The sequence below is a fragment of the Triticum urartu genome, chromosome 6A, assembly GCF_056163025.1.
Source record: "Triticum urartu cultivar PI428250 chromosome 6A, HENAU_Tu73, whole genome shotgun sequence".
Classification (NCBI taxonomy): domain Eukaryota; kingdom Viridiplantae; phylum Streptophyta; class Magnoliopsida; order Poales; family Poaceae; genus Triticum; species Triticum urartu.
Genome location: NC_141878.1, coordinates 540,824,454 through 540,836,390, shown reverse-complemented (window position 1 = coordinate 540,836,390; position 11,937 = coordinate 540,824,454). Strand labels below are relative to the sequence as shown.

Genomic DNA, 11,937 nt, shown 5'->3' with positions numbered 1-11,937 from the left:
AATCAACGCCCACAACATCTTGTGTTCTACTCGTGCATAGAAACTACGCATAGACCTAGCTCAGATACCACTGTTGGGGATCATTGCAGAAATTAAAAAAATTCTACGCATCACCAAGATCAATCTATGGAGAGACTAGCAACGAGAGAGAGGAGTGCATCTTCATACCCATGAAGATCGCGAGACGAAAGCGTTACAAGAACGCGGACGAAGGAGTCATAGTCGCAGAGATTCAGATCGCGGTTGATTCCGATCTAAGCGCCGAACAACGGCGCCTCTGCGTTCAACACATGTGCAACACGGGGCCGTCTCCTCCTTCTTGATCTAGCAAGGGGAAAGGAGAAGTTGGGGAAGAACTCCGGCAGCACGACGGTGTGGTGGTGGAGCTTGCAGTTCTCCGGCAGGGTTTCGCCAGCTCAACGGAGGAGGAGGGGGTGTTGGAGAGGGGGAGGGCTGCGTCTTGGATGAGGTGTTGCTGCCCTCCCTCCTTCCTTCTATTTATAGGGCGAAGGGGGAAGGGGGCCGGCCCCTCTAGATGGGATCTAGAGGGGGCCGGCGGCCAAGGGGAGGGGGCTTGCCCCCCAAGCCAAGGGGGAGCCCCCCTTAGGGTTTCCCCCAAACCCTAGGCGCATGGGCCCTAGGGGGGATGGCGCCCAGCCCACTTAGGGGCTGGTTCCCTTCCACATACAGCCCATAGGTCCCTCCGTGGCAGGTGGACCCTCCTGGTGAACCTCCGGAACCCCTTCGGTGGTCCCGGTACAATATTGGTAAACCCCCGAATACTTCCGGTGACTGTATGATGACTTCCCATATATAAATCTTCACCTCCGGACCATTCTGGAACTCCGTGACGTCCGGGATCTCATCCGGGACTCCCAACAACATTCGGTAACCACATACTATTTCCCATAACAACTCTAGCGTCACCGAACCTTAAGTGTGTAGACCCTATGGGTTTAGGAACCATGTAGACATGACCGAGACACCTCTACGGCCAATAACCAATAGCGGGATCTAGATACCCATATTGGTTCCTACATGTTCCACGATGATCTCATCGGATGAACCACGATGTCGGGGATTCAATCAATCCCGTATGCAATTCCCTTTGTCCATTGGTATGCTACTTGCCCGAGATTCGATCGTTGGTATTTCAATACCTTGTTCAATCTCGTTATCGGCAAGTCTCTTTACTCGTTACGTAATGCATGATCACGTGACTAACTCCTTAGTCACTCTGAGCTCATTATGATGATGCATTACCGAGTGGGCCCAGAGATACCTCTCCGTCATACGGAGTGACAAATCCCAGTCTCGATTCGTGCCAACCCAAGAGACACTTTCGGAGATACCTGCAGTGCACCTTTATAGCCACCCAGTTACGTTGTGACGTTTGGCACACCCAAAGCATTCCTATAGTATCCGGGAGTTGCACAATCTCATGGTCTAAGGAAAAGATATTTGATATTAGAAAAGCTTTAGCACACGAACTACACGATCTTGTGCTATGCTCAGGATTGGGTCTTGTACATCACATCATTCTCCTAATGATGTGATCCCATTATCAACGACATCCAATGTCAATGGTCAGGAAACCGTAACCATCTATTGATCAATGAGCTAGTCAACTAGAGACTCACTAGGGACATGTTGTGGTCTATGTATTGACACATGTATTATGATTTTCGGATAACACAATTATAGCATGAACAATAGACAATTATCATGAACAAGGAAATATAATAACAACCACTTTATTATTGCCTCTAGGGCATACTTCCAACAGTCCACATGGTTAATAACTACCCCTCTTTCTAAGGGGCGTTTACCTAGCCAACACTTAGATCCGGCTCTACCCAAACTTTTTTGGTTCACCCCAACATTATCCACTTGTTCGACTATTGCTAAGTAGTTCTGGGATACTAAACGAACCTCCCCAGATGGTAATATTAAAGCGGCTGATTTACCCTCTTTTGCAGTGAGTTTCGCTACAACACTGGCTGCTTAGAGGCTCTAGAGCACTCTTTCTGCAGCCCACCATTTTCGCTATTACTTTCTCATACAACCTCGAATTGAGATGATTAAAAAAGAAAAATGGTTCACCTTGATGTGACAAATAATTTTCATGTTGAATACTTTTTCATTTGAGGCCATCTTAATTGCGTTTTCTGTGCCAAAATCGGGTGTCGACATATGCCTCCCTATGTTTAGGAAAATTTTGCGTGCGAAAAAATAACTTGCATCGAGTTCTCAATAAGGACGATGCCAACATTCTATCGGCATTCATAATGCTATAACTTGCACCATTTTTTCTCAAAGCGCCATAAATGTTATTTTTGAAAAATTGCACGTAGGTAAACACATGAACATGTTTCTTGCCAAAAAATTCAATGTTTTCTTATTTTTTGCTATTTTTTTCATACTATTCATCCAGGTTTCCATGAGCTCGCACTCAGAGCTGAATTTTCATTTCCTAGTGTGCAATAAACAAGAGTAGTTTTTCTACCATGTGTTATATATATCGTTCAGAATCCTCATTTCATCGTGAACCAATTTGTGGTTAAATGGCTAGGAGGACAATGGTATCCCTGGCCCATCAGAGTTCAAGTCCTAGGCTTGCTAATTTGTGGTTAAATGGCTAGGAGGACAGTGGTATCCCCGGCCCATCAGAGTTCAAATCCTAGACTTGACAGGTGTCTATGTGACTTCGTCAATCTCAAGACGATGCGCTGGCTCCGTCTCTCGGAGATGCTCATATGGATGAGTGTATATGTGTATGTATGAGCGTCTGTGTCTGTACTGTGAGCCTACCTTCGCACACCTCTGTTACTCTTTAGGAGGCATCCGCCCCAGATAAACTACCCACCTCGTAGTGTCCCTCCCCCCTCATCGAGTTCTTACCAAGGACAATGTCAACACTCTATCGGCATTCAGAATGCTATAACTTGCACCATTGTTTCTCAAAGCACCATAAATGTTATTATTGAAATTTTGCACGTTAACATGTTTCTTGCCAAAAAAATCAATGTTTTTTTTGATTTTTTTAATTTTATACTATTCATCCAGGTTTGCATGAGCTCGGACTTAGAGTTCAATTTTCATTTCCTAGTGTGCAATAAACAAGATAGTTTTTCTACCATGTGTGATATATACCGTTTAGAATCCTCAATCCATCTCGAACCAATCTGTGGTTAAATGGCTAGGAGGACAGTGGTATCTCCAGTTCATCAGAGTTCAAGTCCTAGACTTGACAGGTGTCTATGGGACTTTGTCAATCTCAAGATGATGTGTTGGCTCTGTCTCTCACAGGTGCTCATATAATGAGTGTATATGTGTATGTATGAGCGTCTGCGTTTGTATTGTGAGCCTACCTTCACACACCTCCGATAAACTACCCCCCCCCCCCCCGGTTGATCGGTGCGGTGGTTAGGCATTCTTAGACAAAAGAGTGATCTTTTTGGATTGGTCTCCCATCTATCCTACACACTCGATCAAGGTTATCATTGTGAAGCTATAGTCAAGGTGCACCGGGTCTTAGGGCATCTCCAGCCGTTGGCCCCACAGGAGGGGCAAAAAATCGCCCCCTGGGGGCGCACCGGCGCTAAACCGCGCACTGGGGGCGTGATGCCCCCAGTCACGGCACCCCACGGGGTTTTAAAAAAGTCAAATACGGCGCAAACACGACTCAAATTTAACGCAAACATCGGCGAGTTCGTTCAAATTTAAACATACTTTAAAAAAGGGAAAAACTACCGCGGGCTACCCCCGCCGTCTCCCTCGCCGCCCGCCTCGCCGCCCGCCCACGCGGTTCTACATGCCGAGGAGGCGGTAGAACCGCGTGTAGTCACCGCCGTCGTCGTCGTCGCCCCTGCCGACGCCTCCGCCGTCCCTGCTGCATCCCTCCCCCGGTTGGCGCGGCGGGTTGGACGGTTCGGGGGCGTTGTCGTCGTCGTCGCTGTCGAGGACCACGACGCCGTGCTCGTCCTCGCGCCCACGCTTGCGGACGGCGATCTCCTCCAGGGCCCGGCGCTGCCGGACCATCTCGTCACGGAGGTAGTCGTCCCGCGCCCACCGCAGGGCGTCCTCGTTGGAGAAGCCACGCCAGGCTATCTCCTCGTACTCCACGGGGAGGCCGGGCTTCGGCTTGGGCTCCGGCTTGGGCTCGACGAGGACGAAGCGGCCGGTGGGGGAGGCGTTGTTGCCGATGCGGACGCCGGAGCTGCGGGTGCGCACGCTGACAGGCGCGCCCTGGGGCTTCGGCTTGACGGGGCGGAGGTGGAGGCAGGGGGAGCCGCCGGACAAGGAGGAGGACCCCCCGGTCTCCATGCGCCTCGGGGTCCAGGAGCTTCCCTGGCGGCGTGTGAAGGACGGGGGAGCGGGGTACTCGAGGCGCGGCGTGTTGCCGCCCTCGATGTACTCGAGGATGGCCTCCAACGTGCGCCCGGGCACGCCGCACCACCAACGCCAGCCGACGGCGTTGAGCCTACCGGAGGGCTCGACGCCGTTGGTGGCCTCGAGCTGCTCGGCGTGACGGCGGCGGAAATAGGGCTCCCAGAGCGGGCTGTCGGGGACGTACCGTGGCCCCTCCCTCGCCGCACGCGACAGGGACGAGCGGATGCGTGCGATCTCCGCACGCCGCGCCGCGCCGGTGGGTATCGGGGGCACCGGCACGCCGCTGGCGCTGATCCTCCATGCCCCGGGTACCCGCATGTCCGGCGGGACCGGGTACTCGGCCTCGAAAAGGAGGCGAGCCTCGCTCTCGTGAAGATGGCGGCGGCCGAAGCCGTTCGCCGCCGCGCCGTCGCCTGGGAAGCGCTCGGCCATGGGTGCTGGAGACGGCGAGAGAGAGGAGAGGGAGGAACGACGACGGCGAGAGAGGAGAGGGAGGAACGACGACGGCGAGAGAGTACGAGTCGCCGAGTGTGCTGGGGCGCGTCTTATATAGGCCGAGGCGCCGCCCGTGCGCGAGCCGCCGTGAGTACGCGTGGCGGGCGAGGTAGGGCGAGGGACGCGCGTCATCCGGTCTTCATTGCGCCGCCCGTGAGGCATCAATGGCGCAGGCTGACCGGCGCGGCAGCGCGGCAGCTTTGGCATTGATTCGCCGCGGGAAACGAGGCGATGAGGACGACGAAGGGGTGAGAAGAGGGTAGAGTTGTTGATGCAGCGGGCCCGCGGCTGTTTCGCGCCAAAACAGTTCGCCCCGGCGCCCCCCAGCGCGCCGGGTTCGGCCTGAATCAGCCGGTACTGTTTTCGGCCCCAAGCCGGCGAAAATCAGGTTTCTGAAGGCGCGACCGGGCCGATTTTTCGGCGCCGGCGCAAAGAAAAACGTCTGAGAAGGCCTTCCTGGGGCGCGGCTGAAGATGCCCTTACCGTCTAGCCATTGGTACTCCACATCTTCAAGGAGAATTTAATTTCAGCGGGTCCACGTCGGAGACAGCGGGACAGTCGTATAAGCATTTCTCGCAATAAAGCGCATCTGCTCTCTATAGTTCCACATGGAAAAGTTTGTAGGATACATCTATCTTCCTGCCATGCACCAAAGTGCGCCTCATGTCACAACACAAACATATCACCTTAATTCAAGCTAACCGAGAAACGTATGCTAAGAAACATAACGGCATTTTAGCTCTCATAAATGGAAAAGAAAAGAGAAGACAGAGACAAATACTGAAATACATGTACGGATATGCCAAGCTCATGCATCACCCACTTCCTCGCTGCAGGCCCGATCCTTCCGGTTGGCCACGTCCGCCAGGAACCGGGCAAACGCCAAGCGCGACGACCCGCCGTCGTTGCAAGCCACAGCCGCGGCATCTTTGCACGCCGCCGCCCGCGACCTGAGCTCACTACCCTCCTCAGACTCCATCACAAGCCTTACTTTGGTCTCCACCTCGCCGGCCTTGACCAGGCCCTGCTGCCACCCAACCATCTCCTTGGCGATCCCCATGTCCCCCACCATGTGCAACTTGTTCATCTTCTGCTCCGAGTACAGCGGCCAGCACAGCATCGGCACGCCCGCCGTGACGCCCTCCAGCACCGAATTCCACCCGCAGTGCGTCACAAACGCCCCCGTGGCCTTGTGGCGGAGGACTTCCACCTGTGGAGCCCACAGCTTAACGACGAGGCCACGGCCGTTGGTTTGCTCCATGAATCCGTCCGGCAGGAGAGCGTTGAGGTCCGGGTCGGCACCGGGGTGGTCGCTGGCGGGGGCTCGCACAACCCACAAGAAGCGGTGGCCGGACTTGTCGAGCCCGACGGCGATCTCCCTGAGCTGCTCCTCAGAGTGGTTTCCGGTGCCTATGCTCCCGAAGCAGAGGAACACGACGCTGCGGTCCGGTTGGCCGTCTAGCCAGGCGAGGCACTCGTGCCGCTCTTTTACCCCGGCGTCGGCGATGCTGCCGACAAATGCACCGACGCAGTACACTGGAGGCAGTACCCTGCCGGGGACACACAGAGGGTCCCTGAGAGCAGCCACCGCACGAGCCTCCAGCGACTCGAACGTATTCACCAGCGTGCCGTCGGCCTCCGGGATCCGGCACAGCAAGGCCATCGTCGCCTTGTATGTGTCGCTGTCCAGGTCCTCGAGCACCTCGCCCAACAGGTGCGAAGCCGGGATAGGTGGAAGGCCGAAGAGCTCGAGAGGGGTGTCTCCCAGCTCCTTGAAGCTCGGGCCGCCCTCTGCGAGGATCGTAGGGAGCTGGGCGAAGGCGGCGAAGGTGGCGGCGCTGGAGGTGAACATGGTGTACCCGGGGATCCCGAGCCTCTTCACGACGCGGAGTGCCTCGTTGGACACCGAGTCAACGACCACAGTGTGGACGTTCCGGGCGAGCATGGAGAAGAGGAAGTCGTGGAGGCGCTCGTTGTAGCGGCTGAGGAGGTCGAGGTACCTGACCATGAACCTCGCGTCGTGGGTCAGCTTGGGCGTGTCCTTCACGGCCCGGAGCGTGTGGAAGCGGACGGACGGCATGGAGGCGGCGACGCGGCGGACGACGGCGCCGAAGGCGATGTCCTCCTTGACGGCGGGGTCAATGAGCGCGACAGAGACGGCGTAGCCGTGGTCGAGGAGGGCCCTCGCGAGCTGCATCATCGGGACAAAGTGGCTCACGAAAAGGCCAGGGTACAGAACGACCGTCTTCTCCTTCTCCATGGGCTCTCTCTCTCTGAACGCAGGGAGGATATGAACTGGTTACATGTAACGAGCAACGCTTGGATCTTTGGTTGATTGTGGTTGGTGAGCGATCCAAATCATAGATGAACAGCCGCCCTTCACAGTGCCGCTCGATCGCCGTACGCTCTCTCACCAGCATGAATAGAGCGTGGTCACTTATAAATGTCTTGCGAGGGAGGCTGTGGAAGAGTAATGCTACACCCACTTAAGGCTACTCGAGCACCCTTGTGTGCAGAGACCACTGCAACATTAAGAGCATCTCCGGCCGTTCGGCCCCAGCGCACCCGGCAATGTGGTTTGGACAATGTGCCCGTGGTTTTTTCGCCGTGGAGGCAATGCAGTTCGCAGCCGTGCCCTCAGGTTTCGGCCCCAAGACGCATATAAGTTCAAACTTATCTTTTCTCGCTGCCAAAAAAACGCCCTAAGTTCGGCGATCATCATGCCACAGTTCGGCGATCAAACATAAACGATAGTTCGGCGCTCAAAAGGAAGGACGCGTAGACAAAGAAATGCATCAAATGACGGGCTCCTGGGTGTGGGACTGGCCGGCGTTGGCGACGGCGTGGCTTCTGTGCGCGGGCTATTCGACATCGCCGTGGCTTCTGTGCCCGCGCTGTTCGGCGTCGCCATGGTTCCTGGGCTGGGCGTCGGCGTGGCTTCACCACTCGGGCTGGGCATCGGCGTGGGCGTAGGCGCGGTGGTCGAAGGCATCTGGTTCAAGACGAGGCGCGCTCTACCAGGTACCACGCCTTGACCTGCTCGTCCATCGTCGACATGTCTGCCCCACATCAAGAACGCCAGGTCGGTGTTGCTTTTCTTCACGGCGACGTTGGTCCGGAGCAGGTCGAGTTTAACAACGTTGTTTGTCATAAACGCCGACCACCACGCCTTCGATTTCTCCTCCCTCTTGGCGGCGTGGTCCTTGGCGTCGGCGATGCACTATTGATCGACGCTTGCAGCTGCTCGGCAGCCGGTGCAACGTCCTTCGCCGTCTTGGCTTTTTTGTTGCCGTCAGGGCGCCCATTTGCCGCCCCCGGGGCGGGCGCGTCCGGCTTGTATGTCTCATTGGCCTTGGCGAGGGTGCGCCAGACGTCCGTCCACTTCTCGCACTTCTCGATCCGGATGAACACGTGCAGGTACTTGAACTCGGCGTCGCTGCTGTCCTGCCGGTACATGGTGAACATCCGAACCATCTGCGCAGCCGAAGAACAAGTGTCGGTGACATATACGGCGAATAGAAGCAAGAGCCGGCGGCTGTGCATACCTGACCCTCGATGTTGGTGCTGCTTTCCGGGCGAGCCGCAATCTCCTCGACGATCCCATGTCATTTGTTGCAGGCCGTCTAGATGATCGCCCAATGGTTCACCATGGCCTTTGGGCTGCGTTGCATGTGGATGGTGGTGAATTAGGGGTCGACCAGCTTGCGCTCATCGAACGCCGACTTGATGTGCATCAAGTACGTGTCGGCGTTCTAGTTTGCGCCGGTGACTGGGTCGATGCTGACCGTCTTCCATGCTTCGACAAGGCACTCGTCTTCTTTGGACGTCCACTTGACGCGCGGCTCACCCGTCCTGGCCCCCCGCTTCTTTTTTCCTTTCCTCACCGACGCCGGCGTCGGCTCCATCTCCTCCTCCTCGCCGTCGTCGAGCTCGTCGTCCATGTCGCCGGTGGTGTCCATTGTGTCGTCTTGCGCATGGAACCCGGGGTCGGAGGCGGCGGCGGCCGATCCGCTCGTGATGATCTCGTCCATGTCAGCTTCTGTCACGTCGGGGTGGCTGAAATCTGACAACGAGGTCTGCGGGAAGGGCAGGGCGCCATGGTGTAGAGGCGGCATCGGGGAGGCTGTGTACGCCGCCGGTGAGTAGTTATACTGGGGATACTAGACGTCGGCGAACGCGGGTGAGGGAGTGCACTGGTCGGGGTTCAGACCGGAGGGGGAGGCACGTTGGCCATGTGGAAAGGTGATGTTGGGGTGAATCCACCATGCACATCGCCGTTGGAGTAGCCAGGCGAGGATGCGTACCCCAAGTGCGATGGTGGCGGCAAGAAGCTGGCAGGCGACGCGACGCTCTGCGGGCTCCACGCAGCTTGCGGGCCGTGGCCACCGGGCGGATTCATCATCCTTGCGCGAGACGCCTCTGCCTGCTCTGCCGCCGCCGACGCGGCCACGTCCCGGGCCTTCTTTGCGTTGAGCCTGTTCTGCCGGTCGGTGGCGACAGCCTCCCGGCGCCGAACCTCTGCCCTCCACTCGACATTCTACATGCCCGGCGGTTTTGCCATCGGCGCCCTCGGCTTCCTCTGCTTTGGCTGAGTGGAATTGGCAGCGGCAGCCGCGTGGGAGGCCGAGTACTTCGGCGGCATGACGCGATGGCGGCCGGATGGTGGGGAGCGGGAGTAGAATGGCAGGAGGAGAGGGCAGAAGGGGGGAGCAATGAAAAAGGGGGGGGGGCAGTGGGAAAAGGCATGTCTGTCGCCGACAGAGCGGACACACACGCGTTTTTCCTTCGGCCGGCACCCCCCGGGGGTCTGGGTTCGGCTCGGGTTCACCGGCCGCTATTTTGGCCCAAACTGGCGATAAACAAGGTCCTGGGGCGCGACTGGGCCGATTTTTCGGCGCTGGCGCTAAAAAAAGAGCCTTTGAGGCATGTTGGGGGCACGGCTGGAGATGCTCTAAGGCGTGTGATGTACATGTCACTAATGAATGCTTGGTGGATTATTGGGGAGAAAAGGGGGAAGGCCACCGGATCCAAATCTTTCACCGTAAGCACCAGTAGCACTATCATGCATACTGTGCCGCTGCCTGTACCGAGTACTAGCGTGAATACTATGGCGTCGAGTTCTGTCGGCGATCTTGCGTGGATTATACACACAGGTAGTGCGCATTGCGATTGCCAAGTAGAGAACCTGTAACACGTCGTGCTCAGAAGAAATGGGAGCAACGCAAAGCCCAAGCTGCTGCAAAACAGGCCGAAGCAGAGCAATGTAGAGGAGCCGTTTCCTGAAGGTCCAGGCAGCGCTCCTGTTTATCCAGCGTTGTCTTGAACTACCGATTCTTGAAATCGTTTATTATTTTTCTCATGTTGGCAGAACATTTGATGTTGTTCAAATTTCACACCCTACTTAAACCCAGCCGCCGGGGGCGCACACTCCCTCCTCCCCTCCCTTCGCCGCCGTCGGGCTAAGCCTCTCTCCCGCGTTTCTGGGGTTGTGTGGGGCCCCTAATCATGTGGAGGCGCGCCTGATCCGATCTTTGCGGCACGACGGCGATGGCTGCGGCGGTCGGGTATGTTCGGGCGGCGGCGCGGCGCACCATCTGACTTTGGATCGGCGGCGGCGGCGTGGAGGGCCTGGTGGACGTGTCGGCGGCACCTCCTGTCAGATCTGTTCTGGCCGGTGCAGCCCACAGTGGTGGTCATCTCTTCCGCCAGAGGTGGTCGGCCTGCGGCTGGTGGTCGGATCTCAAGATTCGCCATCTAGTCCCGGCTGCGAGTCGAGGAGGCATAGTTGCCAGTGAAAATCGAGCCGATGACGGCGCTCTGTGTCGTTCCCTTGATGAAGGCATCATCGTGTAACTATTGTCGACCCACTCGTGCTGCTCCAGGGGAAACCCTAGGATCTGGTCTTCCAGATCGGATGATGGCGGCACTTCAGTGTTGTTTCTCTCTTGAGAGCATCGTTTGTGGAGCAGCGCTGAAAGACTAGGGCAGGAGGTGGAGTGGCTTCGTCTTGCACAGAGCTTCGGTGGAGATGTCAAGTCATGCATGGCCGACTGGTGATACGCTGTGTCATGCCTATTTGGCGGGTGCTACGCACGGCAGATCTTCCGGAGTCTTCAAGTTGTATCGGCTTGTGGTACTTGGTGGCATGGTGCTGAGGTGTGTACCAGCAACGACGCAACGTGCTCAACAGTTTGTGCGCAGGGAGGTGGTGTCATTGAGCACCATGTGGCGTCTACGGGTGGCCGGACTAGCAAGGATGACGCAGATCTTCTTCTTGAAGGTGGGTCAGCGGTACCGATGATGATGACGGCTTTTAAAACGTGTTCATGTGGTGTATGCATTAGGTTTGTTGCACCGGTTGTAGGTTCCAATACGTTATGTGGATGAATCCGACGACACCGGTTTTATATATGGAGAGTGAGAGCACTTCATACTATCGAGCTTGTAGGTGTGCATACTATCTTTGAGTGGCTTGATGTATTTTTTTGTCAGATCTTTGTTGAATAATTAATAAAGATGGTTGCATTGATTGATGCAGAGACCGGGAGACTTAACCTCCTTTTCTATAAAAAAAAATGAAGTATAGAGCACGCATCTACCAGTTTTTCACCGCAAAAGATGTTTGTTTCGTCCTCGATGATGAACTGACTAGTAATAATATATAAATTATATCATATTGCTGGAATAGATGAGATTTAGTAGCAGGATTATTTACCTATCAGCGATCGATGTGTACTATTGATTTCTTTAGCTATGTCGGTTGCTCAGTTATTCCTTGATGAAGGAGGCATGAGAGATGATGCCAAGATGGCGATACTTGTTGGTTCAAATGGAGAATACCAAAAATAAGCATGGGGTTTAATACTTGGTCAACTATTTCTTCATTGTCGTAGGCTAGAACACCATATCAGAAGATTTATTCAAGTGCCCAAGAGATCAAACACTGAGCTTCCCATGAGCAACTTAGAGGAGCTGTGGGTTTCCATTACCAACACGCACAATGGTTTGCTCATATTTTTTTGATGACACCATCTATGTTTTGTGATGAAA

General features: G+C 55.5%; 1 protein-coding gene across 1 annotated transcript; it reads right to left on the bottom strand.

Annotated features, from left to right (window-relative positions):
• Window positions 1-5,447: 5,447 nt before the first annotated feature.
• On the bottom strand, window positions 5,448-7,317 carry LOC125512602 (anthocyanidin 5,3-O-glucosyltransferase). The gene has a single exon (XM_048677699.2). It carries the CDS (start codon window positions 7,145-7,147, stop codon window positions 5,696-5,698), a length of 1,452 nt encoding a protein of 483 aa, XP_048533656.1. The 5' UTR covers window positions 7,148-7,317; the 3' UTR covers window positions 5,448-5,695.
• Window positions 7,318-11,937: the final 4,620 nt, after the last annotated feature.